Source organism: Odocoileus virginianus, chromosome 13 (assembly GCF_023699985.2).
Source record: "Odocoileus virginianus isolate 20LAN1187 ecotype Illinois chromosome 13, Ovbor_1.2, whole genome shotgun sequence".
Classification (NCBI taxonomy): domain Eukaryota; kingdom Metazoa; phylum Chordata; class Mammalia; order Artiodactyla; family Cervidae; genus Odocoileus; species Odocoileus virginianus.
The window spans coordinates 10,884,618-10,901,202 of record NC_069686.1 but is presented as its reverse complement, the minus strand read 5'-3'; the positions used below and the strand labels follow the sequence as shown (position 1 = coordinate 10,901,202).

The following is a 16,585-nucleotide window of genomic DNA, read 5'->3' as shown; positions in this document are numbered from 1 at the left end:
TTTTACAGCTTCCCCAGAGGCTCAGATGGTTAAGAATTCGCCTGCAAAGCGGGAAACCTGGGTTTGATCCCTGGGGTGGGAAGATTCCCCTGGAGGGCATGCAACCCACTCCAGTATTCTTGACCAGAGAATCCCCAGGGACAGAGGAGCCTGGTGGACTACAGTCCATGGGGTCACAAAGAGTCAGACACCACTGAGCAACTAAGCACAGAGATTACAGTGATATAATAGAGCAATCACGGGTCAGCCAATGAGCCTTAATCTCCTCCCTCAGTCTCTGCTAGATGCTGGGGAAAAAGAAAACCAGTGTTTGTTGAATGCCCACTTTGTACTATATATTACTATATAACTTTGACTGCTTATTTCATTTAATCATGACTACAACTGTCTAACATGGGCACAGTAAACATTTTAAAGATGAATGTGAAGGTTAGAGAGATGAAATAACTTGCCCAAGTCCACACGGCTGTTAGGTGGCAGAGCTGGTACTTGAATACTTCTTTCAAACCAGAATGAAGCTGATCTGGGTTAAAATCTGGTCTGCCACTTCCTAGCTTTCTGGCCTGAACCTAATTAACCTCTCTGGACTTCACTCTTCTCTTCTGTAATATGGGAAGACAAAACCAATTCTCACAGGGTTATTTTGTGAAAATCGGTTTATTCATTACTTCACCCATCAAATGATGGACTCCAGAACAAGGAAGTGAAGAAATGAGGGAGTGGGATAACACAATACCAAAGTCAAGAACTCTAACGTGATAAAGTAAAAAGACTCTAGGATAGCAGCATGAAAGCAGAGGAGCTGGATGGGCAGTGGTCAAAGTGTGAGGCTTGAAGGAGAGGTTTCAGAGGTTGTATGGATTTTGAAGTCTACGTGAAGGAGATGACCATGGGGGTGGGTGGCTAGGGATGTGAAAGGTAGAGACGGATGAGGAGAAGCAAGGAAGCTGAAAAACAATGAGCAATGCATGCAAAATATCTGTAACTCAGCTGGCCCTTACAAAATATTAATCCTAAGAAATAAAATATTAGGAATAACAAATAAATTTCTTATCTGCATATTAAAAAGGATGAAAGTGGGAAATCTGCCTGAGTGGCAAGCAGTGGATGGGAACAAATATCTGATGCTGCAGAAATGCATCCAGAAGGCAGATAGTGTCTTCTTTACCTAGGCTCTTACCTATTACGCCCTGATATGACTCCCTTACTCTTAAAAACCTCTGCTTGAAGGCAGTTAGGTGTTCCATTAATTGCTTTTGTAAGAGTAAATATTAATAAAATACTGAGGAGCAAAAAAAGCTGAACTAAGTAGAACAGGAAATGTTAACAAAAATTTCCAGGCAATATTTACTATAAATAAACATCTATGCCTCAGCAGTTCCTTCTGCCTCAGTTAAATGCCACCTTATGAGAGATCTTCTCCAACCTTCCTAGGTAGAATCATCACCCTCTGTCCGCCTCCATTATCATACTCTCTCCTTTCCTTTCTTCTTCATAGCATTTATTACCACTGGGTACACTTACATTTCTTTGTTCATTGTCTTTTGCTGGTCTCTTTCCCAATGATACTATCTAAGAGTTGAGACTTTGTTTTCTTCACAGTTTTATCTCTAATTCCTAGAACAGACTTGGCAACACAGTTCAATAAAAGTTACATTAAAAAAAAAAAATCTACTTTAAAAACTCTTTACGGTCTTAAGTACTCAATAAAAAGAATGGTTTCCCATTTTTACACTTAGAAATTATGAAATAATGAGAAAATAAAATTTCTAGTCCATTTTCCTTGTTAACACCTCTAAAGATTAATGTTAATTACCTAATAATTAGATAATAAAGTTAAAAAAATTAACTCATTTATTTCCTTTAGGACTTACAGGCTGTATGTTCCTTAAATCCTATTTGCTGAGATTCACAGTTCCGTGAAATGTACATCTGTGACAGTCCATTCTAATCACAACTTACGGTGTGATTCTAACCACCACAGTTAATTTTTCCAAACTGCCATATTCAATTAATGCTCAGGGGACAGGGGGAGAGGAGGAAGAGAACATAGTATGTCTTTATCGACATGGACTTTATTGTACTTATGCTCAAGTCTTTCTTTTAATATATAATTTTATTATTTTGGCTGTGCTGGGTCTTGGATGCTGCACAGGCTTTTCTCTAGCTGTGGCAAGTAGGGGCTATTGTTTATTGTGGTGTGTGGGCTACAAATTGCAGTGGCTTCTAGTACTGTGGAGCGCAGGCTCTAGACACATAGGCTTCAGTAATTGCAGCACATGGGCTCAGTCGTGGCCAATCTCTGGCTCTAGATCACAGGCTCAATAGTTGTAGCACACGGGCTTAATTGCTCCATGGCTTGTGAGATCTCCCAGGACCAGGGACCAAACCCGTATCTCCTGCATTGGCAGGCGGATTCTTTACCACTGAGCCACCAGGGAAGCCCCTGTACTCAAGTTCTTAAATAAATCAGAGTATGCCCCAAAGCCAAACTTTAAAATGGTTTGATTTTTTAAAATGGTTTAAGATTATTCTTGAATCTGGACACTGGCTAAAATGGATTTTATATACTCTTAAGGTGAGCAAGTACAAATAGTTTATTTAGTAAATGAGGTTTAATGTCAGCCAATCTAAAATTTCAGAGGCAATATTTTATTTCAAAAGTAATAAATAATATGGTCACATGGTAACTGGTGAGAGTTACAAGGATAGCAACCCCTAAAATTCTTATAAAAAAAGTAAAATTATTTCACAGTTGGTCTTGCCTATGTTTCTCATGACTGCATGTTTTCCAATAACCTATTAATCCACATTAAAACTTAAATACATATTAACTTACCAACAGTGATAGAACTTCAAGGCTGAGAAAAAGCACTAATCACAAAGAATTTCAATTAAAAGTTAACCTAAGAGTCCAGAAAGAAATGTTATCAATGAAAGAAGTCCTAATTATTAAATAAGATAGCTGTATATCTGTTTACAGCCTAACATACACCTAGCTTCACTGAAACACTTCTGAAAAAAAATTATACATACATATTTTGCTAAAGATATAAAATAAAACTTAAAATAATTCCTCTACTTTAAAAAAAGCATGACTCCTAAGAAAAGTTTACAGTATCTCATTAACAAAGCAAAAACCTTAAAAAGGTTTATCTATTTTGGTCTTCAGTTACAAATAAAAAGCCACTAACAATTCATTATAATAATTCTATAAACAGAAACATTATCAGAAAAAAAAATTGTTGATAAAAAAATCATCAATTCAATGAGCATTTGATTGTTTTATTAACAAAATATAGGCAAGAATTATAACCCTCTCTGGTGAAACTTCTCAAATAATTTCATGTAGAAGGCCTTGAGATGTATCAATTATACAACATATTAATATGAAAACATTTTTTAAATGTACAAATACAAACCAGTACTTTATACAATAATTCTCTACAAAGTTTGTCAATGGATGTAAAAAATAATTTGTTTCAACTGAATATAAGGCATGTTCAATTTCTGTGATTTTGCAGAATTATTTTTTTTGCTTTGTTGGAGACTTTTCTCTTCGCCGGTCCTGATTTTTCTTTGATTCTCCGGATTGTTCAGAGTATTGGCTAGATTTTTCCCAGCGCCTCTCAGCACCGTTCTGATGCCTATCTTCATCACTTCTAGAACCTGAATGTTTTTTATTTTTTTCTCTTGACTTGGATCTATCTTTCCTTCTAAAATTCTCACTGTCTCTATTTCGATGTCTGTGCTCATTGTCAGAGAAAGAATTTCTTCTCTCTCTTTTCTTTTTGGGATCCCCATGATTATGTTGCAAATCCATGAGTGCTTCTTGGTCTCTGTCATGCATGGCTCTGCTGTAGCTATTTCTCTCAGAAGGAATCCCTCTGTCTGAAGCATATTTTGTTCCAGAGCCTCTTGAATCTCTCTCTCTGGGTTTTTCTGACCTCCTCTCTCTCTCAGTCCTTGTCTCCTGGTGCTGATGCTCTGGCCTCCTTTCTTCTTGTTTTCTATCATTCAATTCTTGTTTCCTGATCAATTTATCTACTTCTTTACTTCTGTGGTTCCCATGCCCCTTCTTTCTTACATTTTTAGCTGCATGTGTAAAATGAAATACAGTTAGCTTATATTTTAATCTCAATTTCACAACTGAAAAAACATTATAGGTTTGTTTACTAATTCAGACAAACTGGATGAAGAGTCAAATTGACTGCAAAATCTGACACAGAACAGTATACAAAAAACATAATTTTTAAGCATATACAATATAATACATTAGTTACTGAAGTAACTGCTTTGATCCTTAAAACAATAAACAAATGTTTTAAAATAAGGTGCAGCAAATGTAAAAGTTTTAATGAAATGACTAAAGTGGTACATTTCCACTTACAAATTTTATCCAAAACAGAAATTTCAGCCCATATGCATTATGTTGTATGAAATATAATGTCAGATATGATATATAATTAAAACACAGTGATCCTACATGCCAGCAACATCACTTCCTAAAAGGTGGGTTGAGTGGGATGACTGGGTTTGTGTAAAAATAGGAATACATATTTTTCAAATACAAACCTCTGCCTACAAGAAATAACAGTCCTACTACCAGAGAAGTGGTAATTATGCAAAGAGAAGCTATGTTGAGATCTAATCATAGGCTTTATGAGAGCCATAAAAGCTTGATTGTTAAGAAAACTCTTCTAAGGCCTCGAAACTTTTATTAGTTTGTCCACAAATATAAATATTAATTAGAATGAAATATCTTACCCATTTTAAGCTATAAAACACACTTAACCACTTTGTGTTATCTGCTTTGGATACATAATCAAAAGTACTGAGATAACCACAATTTCTGTCAAATTCATATGGAAAAAGAAAATATGGTGGAAAGTTGCCTATCCTTGTCCTACCTCCACTCAAATGTAGCAGCGTCTATTTCTCCTGCCAAATGCCTATCCGTGGCAAACCACGGGTCCTGGTTTTCCACAAAGGACCAATTTCTCTGGTTCCTATCAAGCAGTTCTGCTGAACTACAGCAATCCAAGCAGAAACCATCTGGCTCTGTGCAGAATCAATGCCTCTCTCTGACCCTTCTGCATCCCACACTTGTGCTTCTTGACACCAAAACCTGAGTCCTACAATAATATGCACTTTCCTCTCTGGTGTTTGCTTTACAATTTTCTAATTTGGTATAAGTTCATATTGTTTTTATGCTATTTAATATGTTAATAAAACTGAGAGCTCTCTACTGAAATTGTATGATGAGGCAAATTAATTTTGAATTAGCAAGCTTCCTTACTGCAGCAGTTCATGCTGTGTTATCATCTGTTCTCAAAACAGATACCATGAAATAACAAATTCTTTAGAGGTGAATGGTAAATGAACAATGTTAGTATGTTTCAACTTAAGAATAAAACTTCCTGTGAGTAAATGGAATCTTGCTCTAACAATATAAATCACCGGACCTTGCTCTAACAATATAAATCACCGGACCGGGAGGCAACACTTCAGTCCTGTCCGACTCTGTGCGACCCCATAGACGGCAGCCCACCAGGCTCCCCCATCCCTGGGATTCTCCAGGCAAGAATACTGGAGTGGGTTGCCATTTCCTTCTCCAATTCATGAAAGTGAAAAATGAAAGTGAAGTCGCTCAGTCGTGTCCGACTCTTCGCGACCCCATGGACTGCAGCCCACCAGGCTCCTCCGTCCATGGGATTTTTCAGGCAAGAGTACTGGAGTCGGGCGCCACTGCCTTCTCCAATAATTCACTGAGAGTCCCCTAATTCTGGATGCCACATAGTATGTAAAACGCTCTGAAGAGAAACAAGTGTGTAAAGACTAGCCTGACCAACCTACTAATAAGGCTGTGAGGAGAAGTGCTGCCTCTCTGAAATACACACTAAAAAACCAAGAAATGACATGCATTTTGGGCAATCAGACTATCTCTTATTCAAATTAAGATATTATGGTGAAAGAAAGCAGAGTTGATCCTGGGGAAAACAATATAGACCTTTTTAGAAAATGGCATATTCGAAAAAATACTTTACTACAGCACTTCCTCTTCTAAGGAAGATGAAGAAGATTGTCAAAGACCAGTAATGTTGCTGAAAACAACTAGAAATGCCTGATAAAAGCTTAGCATCCGCTATTTAAAGGCACTAAAAATCTGAAACAACTTGAGATGCTATAAGGAAGGTGCTATAAGGAAGGAAGTGCTCAAGAAAAAAAGGATGGGAGTGTGTCAAAAGAACACAGGAGTCAACTTGAAGGAACTTCTAATTGCCAAAGCTGAAATGATCTGGACAAGAAAATAAATGACAGCACTGGACTTTAACCCACAGAATAAGATAAATATCCATGAGTCTACACTGATATATAATTAACACTATTAATAAATAAAGGCAGGGGCACAACTCTTTCTAACAAGAGAAATTTCATTATTTAACGTAGAAAAAAGAAAAGAGACAAATAGAAAAACCACCATTTGGCAAACATTACAGTAACAAGTGTTGCAGATAAGATCCAAAGATGGGTGCAAAAAACAGAAGACTGAAAGAGGAGAAAAAAAGAGATCTGCATTGTACTGAATTATCTCCCTTTAACATTAATTTATACAGAAAAACGGTTTCCATGAAAAAAATCCAGCAGATACCACCATAACCAAGTGATTAAAGTTAATATCACCTACAAGACATATCAATATTATCAACTCCTCAATAAGGCACAGTAAGAACAACACATCATCTCTATGGTACCCTGGCCTAAAATGAATAATCTCATTCAAATCATGAGAAAACATCAGACAGATATTCACATTGAGTGACAATGTGCACAGTAAGTGACCCAAGGACTTGAAAAGGGTCAAAGCCATTCAAACCAACAAAAGCCTGAGAGAAACTATCACGGGTTATATAGAAAGCTAAAGAGAAATACAATTAAAGGCAAGAAGGATCCTGGAACAAGAAAAGGGACATCAGTGGAAAGACTGGTGAAATTCAGTATTTTCCCAATGTTAATTTCCTGATTTTGATAATTGAACTATAGTTATGGAAGATATTAACATTAGGGAAAGTTGGGTAAAAGCTACATGGAAATACTCTGTACTATTTTTGTAATCTTCTGATAAGTCAAAAATCATTTTAAAATAAAAAGTAAAGAAGACACCAGTGGGCTGGCAAAAACAAAAGGAGGATAGAAGGGCCAAGATTCAAGAGAAGGCAGAACCACAGAGAAGTGAGCTGATGTCACCTTCTTCCTGCAAGCATCTGCTGACTCAGGGCTGTTGCCGAGGGAAGAAACCGGCAGAGCTCCGGTAGCCTCACAGGGCTTAAGAGACAAGAACACGGCTAGTCATCTGCAATGTATACATGTGACAAAAGAGACATACCCAAAATACATAAAGGCACTTATAAATAAACAGGAAAGACAAATAATTAAAAAAGGGTGGGGGGAGGCAAAAAGCTTGGAATAGCCACTTAACAAAAAGAAAATATTCAAATGGCCAATAATACACAAAATGATGCTCAGCCTCACTAGTGATCAAGGAAATGCAAATTAAAATGACAATGCAATACCACTGCATACCCACCAAAATGGCTAAAATAAAAATGATGGTTAAAATGTTACTGAAGATGAGAGCTACTGTAACTCTCATACGTGGCTGCCTGCATGTTAAGTTGCTTCAACTGTGTCCGATTCTTTGTGACCCTATAGACTGTAGACCGCCAGGTTCCTCTGTCCATGGCATTCTCCAGGCAAGAATACTGGAGTGGGTGCCATGTCCTCCTCCAGGGGATCTTCTGGAACCAGGGATGGAACCCACCTCTTCTGCAGCTCCTACACTGCATGCAAACTCTTCACTGCTGAGCCACTGGGGAAGCCGCATACATGGCTGGTGGGAGTGTAAACTGGAATAACCACTTGGAAAGCTGTTCAGCAGTATCCACACACACCCTACAACCAGGGATTCCACTTCCAGGAACATATCCAACAGAAATGTGCATACGCATACACACACACGTCACCAAAAGATATGCATCATAGCATTCACGGAAACACTACTTATAAATCTAAATTTCCATTGAGTAAAAAGGATAAACATTAAATATACTATGAAATACTTATACATACCGAAAAAACTATACAGCAGTGAGAATGAATGAAAAATAACTAAATGTAATAGTATGGCTGCATCTCACAAACATAAAGTTGAAAGATAAACTGGACATAAGAGTTCATAATACATAATTCCAAAGTTAAAAACAGGCAAAACCAGTTTAGAGAATTACAAATCAAACAGGAGCTGCCATGAGCCAGTGGAAGGGAGGAGAGGTAGTGAGCAGGGGAGAACAAGGGAAGGTTTCTGGGGTCCTGGCTACATGGATATGGTTTGTCTATGAAAATTTACACAGCTGTTCATTTATAAAGCATGCACTGAATATGTGGTATGTGTCAATTACTAACATAAGGCTTCACTGTTAATACTAAAAAATTAAAATTTCTTTAAAATACAACCATCAGGAAAGTTCCTGCAAAGCAGATGACAGACATTATGAAAGGCATTTCAGCCAGCACTCAAACAAATATTTGCCAATGGAGTATCTTCATTTTGATGAAGAGGGTTACAAAAGATAATCCTAACATTATAAATAATGAATTCAGTATAGATTGCAACAGTGATAGATGATCATTTATATTATTAATTGTGGCTTTTAAACAAGTGAACTCTAAAATAAATAAGCAATCAAATGTTCTCTTCCCTTGTAAACACCACCAGCAACATACTTGTTAGAAAAGAGCACGATCAATTATAAACGAGTTTCAGTACCTGAGGCTGAGCTCTGACTACTGGTGGATGAAGAATCGCTTTCTTCACTAGAAGACTCTGAACTGCTGTCACTGCTGTCTGAATCAGAGGCAGAGGAGTCAGACTCTGAGGAGGAGGACTCGGAAGAGGAAGAGGAGGAGGATTTATTTGGCTCAACATCTGGTTTTTGTGCCACAATGACCTTTGGTATATTTTTGAGATGCTCACGCAATTCATCCCTAATTAAAAACATAACCACTGTTAGATTCTGCCTCAAAGGAACTGTGAGATAAGTTTGAGATAAGTAAGTTGAATAAAACTCTGATAATAATTCTTACGTTAAACCTCCAAGCCCAATAGAAGTAAAGAAGTTGATGGCAAATCGAGTGTTTCTTGGGTTATCTCGGGGTAATAATCCTTCAAAGAATGGTTGCAGAGTTCTGAAAAAGAAAATGAACAAAAGAGAACAGATTGCCTAGAGATAAAAAGGCAAAATCCTCATACAGTCATTTTTCAGAATTTCTATATATTAAATTAGTAAATGAAATATAAGCAAATGATTTAAAAATCACCGATTAGGTCAGGCTGCATGCTATCTAAATGACATGAGTAGGGTCAAGTCACAGTTTACTAAAATTGACTTCCAGTAATTTCCCTGATGGTCCACTGGTTAGGACTCAGTACTTTCACTGCCACGGGCTCCGGTTCAATTCTTGATAGGGGAACTAAGATCACGCAAGTCACGAGGTGTGGCCCAAAATAAAGAAATTAAATTGATTTCTATAATTATATGAGAGGTTTTTTTTAACAAAAAACTTTCATATACAGTCAGAATAGCTATACATATATAACACATAAAATCTATGGATACATATGTGTATTTATATTTGAGTGTATGTACAGAAAAGTGAAAAAAAAAGGAAAAAAAGCCCTCCTCTGGTGTACATACACACACTCATGTCTACATAGTACTGTGCAAGGCACTGGCAGAAGGGGAAAAGCAGTCAAGAGAAATCAAGGGTGAAGACTGTATGGAACTGCTGTTTCTCGGGAGGGGAACAAATAGAAAAACAGCAATATCACGTGGTTTTGAGTGACACACTCAGTGGACTAAGCAGCGGAGTTAGGAAAAACCATCTTTCATAGAAAAAGGTAACAATATAAGAAGAATGCTTAAGAGTTTGCTGGTCAGAACAAGAGAAGGAATTCCCAGCTCTGGAAATAGAGGTAAGGGGGGATGAATCAGCTTATTATTATTGTTTAATAAGCTGGGCAATGTTTGAGCAGTCAGAGTGCATCTTGCTGGAGAAGGAGTCCCAGAGCCTGGCAAGTAGACAAGGACCAATGAATAAGGATATGAAGCTAAGAGAAGCAAATGGATTGACCCAGAGCATGTAGAATTCAGGACAGACCTCTGGCGAACATAAGCAAGGCAGGCCAAAGAAGAGAGACTGGGAGGAGCAAGGCAGAATGAGAATAAAGTGAGGAGTCAGCAAGCAAGCGGTCAACAGTGTAAGTGAGACCAAGAGGTCAAGAGGCACGAGGACTGTGAAAGACTGGGGGACTTGGCAGGTGATCACTGAGAACACTCTCAAAGGATTTCAGGAGTATGAACGGAGTGGAAGTCAATGTAAGTGGTAATATGCAATCTGAATACCTGCGAAGTAAGAAAGTTGGGATGGGGATTACATAATGGTACTGGAACAAAGCCCGAGTTCCGCATAATAATCTAAAAAGTTATATGACTTATAGGACTGACCGTCAGCAGTATATGTTTACAATTATCCACTGATAATAAAACATTATCATTCTAAGCCTCAACCGTAGGGTAAAAATGAAATAAAACTACAAATACTCATTACTGGAAACTTCCAGTCAGCATGGAAAAATAATTTTGCATGTTCTAACTAAATTAAGAGAGGCATGAAATCTGCGTTTTCTCTACTTGAACTAAATGATCATTAGAAGTTTCACATTGTCGCCTGTCACACAGAACACGAGACTCAGAGCAGTGACTAACAGATGAAGAATGTCCTAAGGACTTAACACATACTTTTACAACTAACAGCAGACTTATGGTTGCTAAAGTAGGAGAATAAAAGTAAGAATAAAAAGTGTTTAATTTAAAATTTAATAATAAACTTACTCATCCTTTAATCTTGCATTAAGTTTAGGAAGACCCATGTATTCACACAGCTCTTGGAAAAATATTTTCACAAAAATTCTACTGGATGACGTAGTGGTTTCTTCACTCAGTTTTATACATTCAAGAACCTAAAAATTACAATTAAAAAAAGACATTATTATTTTGGTATTCAAAAGGTAAGGCAAAGTGACCAGTATCTCTAACTTTCAGTGTCTCCTGAAATTATGATTTGTTATCTTCAATAAGAATTATCTGTAAATATCTTCCATTATGCTGATACATATTATTACCTGGGAAAGTTTAAGACTGCTTTTCTATACAAATTTTCAAAATGTTAAGATGCTACAGAAGTAAAGTTCATTCTCTTTCCTGAGCAATGTGCTTTTTATAGCAGGGAGGAATACTGTCTTTAGCATATAATGCTAAGATTACTAGCTCTTAAAACCTAGTCATCAAAATGGATGTTATCATATTGTATGTCCAGTGCATACATGTACATGAGAAGGGTAAAGACCAAGAATGATGGCTTGTTCAGCATAGTAAGACTAGGGCTTAAAAACTAAAGCTCATAGACAGATATTTTAGGGTGAAAAAAAGTAAAAGCAACCTCCAGTTTTTAATGGATCATGTGTTCCAGGAGTTCACTATTTCAATTGTTTAAAACTTTGGTTTCATTTTCCCAGAGACGGAAGAAAAAAACAAAGTAAAAAAGTTTAATAGCCTGCTAGGTTAGCTTATAAATGCCTATAAAAGTAGTGGGACATACTTAGTACTTAAAGTGTTACAAAAATCTATCCAATGTTTATTAGCTCAACAATGCTGCTTCATTCTACCATTGGGTTGTGGTATTCTACAATATGATCTCTCTCTTCTTGGATATAATTTCTTTTGAATTTTTCAATTCCTTCAGCCTAATCTACCACTTTTATTCTGCATTATTACCATGGGCATCTTACCTCTTCTGCTATATGGTATTAAACTCCTTGAAAGCAGGGACCATATATAATTCATTTTGGAAGCCCAGTGTCTCCTTCTGGGCACAGAGTTGGTGACTAAACAAATGGTTGTTGAATGAACAGTGGTTGTACAATTAAGTGGCAGCTTACTGAATGCAGTTCAAATTCCAACCCAGAGTACATCTCCCCATCGAGAGTATCTTTCCTTGTTCTAACTATGACTACAGGAACTCCTCCCAAACACTTATACAACTCAGAGCTGGCTAAGAAAAATACATCCTGTCAGAACAGTCATTTCTCTCACATCCTTACCAGAGGAACTTCTGACAGTTACTCCATCAGGAAACAGGCAGTAACTCAGAGGATCATGTGCCACCAAACTGTGCTGTACATGGATAAGAGTGTGCACACACATGAATGCACACGGAGAAGATAAAAAAACTATGTTTGTTCTGAAAACATTCCTAGGTATCGCTTTCAAAAAGCACTGTAACATTTAGACTATTAATATCATTCAAAATGTTATTTCTTACATTCATACACTAAGTTAGCTTTTTGATCTCATGTTATATGAATATAACCTCAAAGAGTGCCATTATAGTAGACGTTTGCTCCACATGTCATTTTAAAGTACACTGCCTACATTGGAAAAGTATGGCTATGTTATACTTAATAATATTTATTTCGGAATAACAGGGGATTAGCAAAGAAGAACAAATATTAACTCATGTACTTACGCTCCATGGAAGTGAATCAGTGTATAAAAGGTGAGCAAACATCTTAGCAACATTTCTCAATTTGTTTGTTTCCAAGCGATGGATGGTATCATATTGTTCTTTGAATATACTTTCAAAGGATTCCATGTATTCTTTTTTTAGCATGCAAAATCGCTAATAAATTAAAAATAAAAATGTCAACACCATTATGAGCATATTAAATCCTAATTTTATTCAATCAAAAGTTAATAAGTATTTGTATATCATATCAATCTTCTTTGCTGTATAATGGAATGCTTAAAAAAGAAGTTAATTTATACCACCACTATCTACCTGGGATTTATATGCTAAAACAGAGTTATACACATGGCTGACCACAGATACACACATTTATATATGAGAAATATACTTCTCTATGGGTTAAGTTTGGATTCAAAAAAATTATTTTAGCTCATGTTTTATTTATGTTGTCTGAACATGTAGTTGACCAAAAACTGCTGTGAAATTCTGAAAAGACAGCATTTAATTGTTCTCTTTGGGAAACTGTTACAAAGCATGTATTAGAATGCCTCAAAGCTATGGAAGAATGATACGTAATGTTAAAGAACTACAAATTGGAAGTGGGAAGGGAGGAAGCTACAGAGATTGGGAAAATTGTGGAAGAGAAGAACGATTTGTTTTCAGCAAAGATATGTTAGTATATTAAACCAGGCAACAAAGCAGACACATTAATTCACAATACTCATGTTCAGAATTACCCTTGTGATTTCATCAAAATCCAACATGAAAAATGAGGTCGGAACTCACCCCCGCTAATAAGCCAAAAAATTTCTCATATGTCCTTTGTTGGGCACAGCAATCAAGTATCATGTTGCAGAGTTCTTTCTGTTTGGAAAAAAATTACATTAATGATTCAAAACACAACGAATCCATGCTGTGTGATAATTTATCAATATGACAAAGATAGCCTGAATTTTTAAATAAGGTTTTAAAAACATAAAACTTGGTGAAGTTGAGTTATGAAGACAAAACAAAAAATTCAATCTATGTCAAGACTATAGTTTTTTTAAAGTCTTCTGTTTGGCTAACAGAAATTCCATGTCATTTATGCTAATTAGACTGCTTATAAAATTCTAAACTCATATAAGCATAAACCACTTCAAGAAAACCTAGTAGAGGAAACAAATACATCAACAAAAAGAAACTAAATATATCGCATTCTAAAAAGATTCTATACAGAAATCTTTTAAATACAAACCACCAATACAACATTTAAACCGAATCATCAAGAATATATCTTGTTAGTATGGAAAAGGCAAAACATGGTGGGTCTTTACAGAGCATGAGTGAGTGAGTGAAGTCACTCAGTTGTGTCTGACTCTTTGCGACCCCATGGACTGTAGCCTACCAGGTTCCTCCGTCCATGGGATTTTCCAGGCAAGAGTACTGGAGTGGGTTTATAGAGCATAAATGGGCACAACTTCAATGCTAAGATAATGACTGCCTTGTTGATAAGAAAATACATTTAAAAGAACAACAACAAAAAAGACCTCTGTGGCTAAGATTTTTAGCCTCAAAATAAATGTTACGCATATAGATCTGTCCACAGATGAATCTAAACAAATAGATGGAATCATTCCATAACTGCTCTTTCCACACACTGTCCAATCAGTTATTTTTGTGCCTTGAAAACTCCTTTGTGAAAATTCTGTTGAACTATGAAATGCAAGAGTTAATCCAAGATCGGAAAATACCAAGATCACAAATTACTTATAATGAATAAATATTATTTAATTCCTGAAATAACCCTAATGAAATATGTATCAATTACAGCAATTTCATAGATGATGAAACTCAGGAAATATGGACAAATCAATGGAGACAAAATGAAAAAGAGAATAACCCTAACCCTAATTCTGAGTACTACTAAACTGACTAAAGATATTTTTCTACAAAACTTATCAGAAAGTTTAAAAATAATTTTTTTTATAAATACATTAACTGTAATGTATTTGCTTTCTATAAACAGAAAGCAAGCCTATAAAATATACTATACTATATACTCTTTCAGTTCACTTTTATTTTACCTTTATATTTTCAATTAGGAATTCTGACATTTTTGTCCTTTGATAATGAGATATAATCTATTAATATGTAATTATTATACATATTTTTAAAAATGAGGTCCATATGCATTTACTGGAAATATCCATGTGCACCACCAGATGACACCATCCAGATGACACCACCCTTATGGTGAAATTGATGAACTAAAGAGCCTCTTGATGAAAGTGAAAGACGAGAGTGAAAAAGTTGGCTTAAAACTCAACATTCAGAAAACTAAGATCATGGCATCAGGTCCCATCACTTTGTGGCAAATAGATGGGGAAACAATGGAAACAGTGAGAAACTTCATTTTCTTGGGCTTCAAAATCACTGCAGATGATGACTATAGCCATGAATTTAAAAGACGCTTGCTCCTTGGAAGAAAAGCTATGTCTAACCTAGACAGCATATTAAAAAGCAGAGACATTACTTTGCCAACAAAGGTCTATCTAGTCAAAGTTATGGTTTTTCAGTAGTCATGTATGGATGTGAGAATTGGACTATAAAGAAAGCTGAGCGCAAAAGAACTGATGCTTTTGAACTGTGGTGTTGGAGAAGACTCTCTTGAGAGTCCCTTGGACGGCAAGGAGATCCAGTCAGTCAGTCCTGAAGGAAATCAGTCCTGAATATTCAATGCATGGACTGATGCTGAAGCTGAAACTCCAATTCTTTGGCCACCTGATGCAAAGAACTGACTCACTGGAAAAGACCCTGATGCTGGGAAAGACTGAAGGCAGGAGGAGAAGGGGACAACAGAGGATGAGATGGTTGAATGGCATCACCGACTTGATGGACATGAGTTTGAGCAAGCTTGGTGATGGACCAGAAAGCCTGGTGCGCTGCAATCCATGGTGTCACAAAGAGTTGGACACGACTGAGCGACTGAATTGAAGTGAACTGACTGATCCATGTGCAGGGAGGAAGGGGAGCCCTGAAGCATCACAGAACACTTGACAACTGTGCTTCCAGTGTGGCGGCCCCCAGCAATACAGAGCTATTTAACTTTAAATCACTCAACATTATGTAAAACTCAGATTTTAGTTTCTTAGTCATACGTCTCAGTTTAAGTACTCAGAAACCACATGTGACCAGTATAGTGGCCACTGTACTAAAAAGGGAAGAATACAAATACTTTCATCACTGCAAAACGATCTATTGGACAGTGCTATTCGAGAAGCTGATAATCTACTTATAAAACTATCTAATGAAAGGCCTCTCTTCACCATATAAGGTTATTTTTAGATGTAATTATACTGCTCGAGTACTACTTTTTTTTAAAGGTTATTCACAAGTTGCCTCAATTAAAATGTTTATAAATGTCTAAGTTCTGAAGAGATGCACTTTGTCAAAATTTAATATAGTACTAAAAAACCTAAATAACCTTTTCTGAATTCTGCCACACAATGTTAATTCAATATATTAAAATGCATTTTCAACTTCTACCAACTCTGTATTTTACAGTAAAGTAACACTTAATCAGGTTTTAAACAATATAACATGGTAATATGCTGATAGCACTGCTAATAAAGTCAGCACGACCTGAAAAACAAATTACTTTCTGAGACTAAATGCAATTATAAGAGTTAATTCTTGTGGCATAAAATGATTAAATGTTTTAACATTTTAATTAAATATCATAGTGATTTTAGGAGATTCTTTGGAGTGCATGAAAACAGACTCACTAAGACACTCCCCCAAAATGTTATCAAAATATGTTGAAGTTCTCAGCACAAATGCTACAAGCAAGAAGACAATGAAAAGCCATATTCAACATGAAGTAAAAAAAAAAAATTTCTAGCAAGAATGATCTACCTAGCAAATAATCTTTCAGATATGAGGGAAAAATAAATATTCT

The 16,585-nt window shown here is 36.2% G+C and overlaps 1 protein-coding gene across 2 annotated transcripts in view; it reads right to left on the bottom strand.

Annotated features, from left to right (window-relative positions):
• Positions 1 to 2,631: 2,631 nt before the first annotated feature.
• Positions 2,632 to 16,585, bottom strand: part of CWC22 (CWC22 spliceosome associated protein homolog) — a 61,324-nt gene continuing 47,370 nt past the window's right edge. For both annotated transcript variants that reach the window (XM_070475933.1, XM_070475934.1), the window contains 6 exons: positions 13,432 to 13,509; positions 12,646 to 12,798; positions 10,953 to 11,080; positions 9,145 to 9,246; positions 8,828 to 9,045; positions 2,632 to 4,095 (listed from right to left, as the gene is read on the bottom strand). In XM_070475933.1, coding sequence (XP_070332034.1) covers positions 3,527 to 4,095; positions 8,828 to 9,045; positions 9,145 to 9,246; positions 10,953 to 11,080; positions 12,646 to 12,798; positions 13,432 to 13,509 — 1,248 coding nt within the window. In that variant the 3' untranslated portion in view covers positions 2,632 to 3,526. The remainder of the gene's footprint in view (positions 4,096 to 8,827; positions 9,046 to 9,144; positions 9,247 to 10,952; positions 11,081 to 12,645; positions 12,799 to 13,431; positions 13,510 to 16,585) is intronic.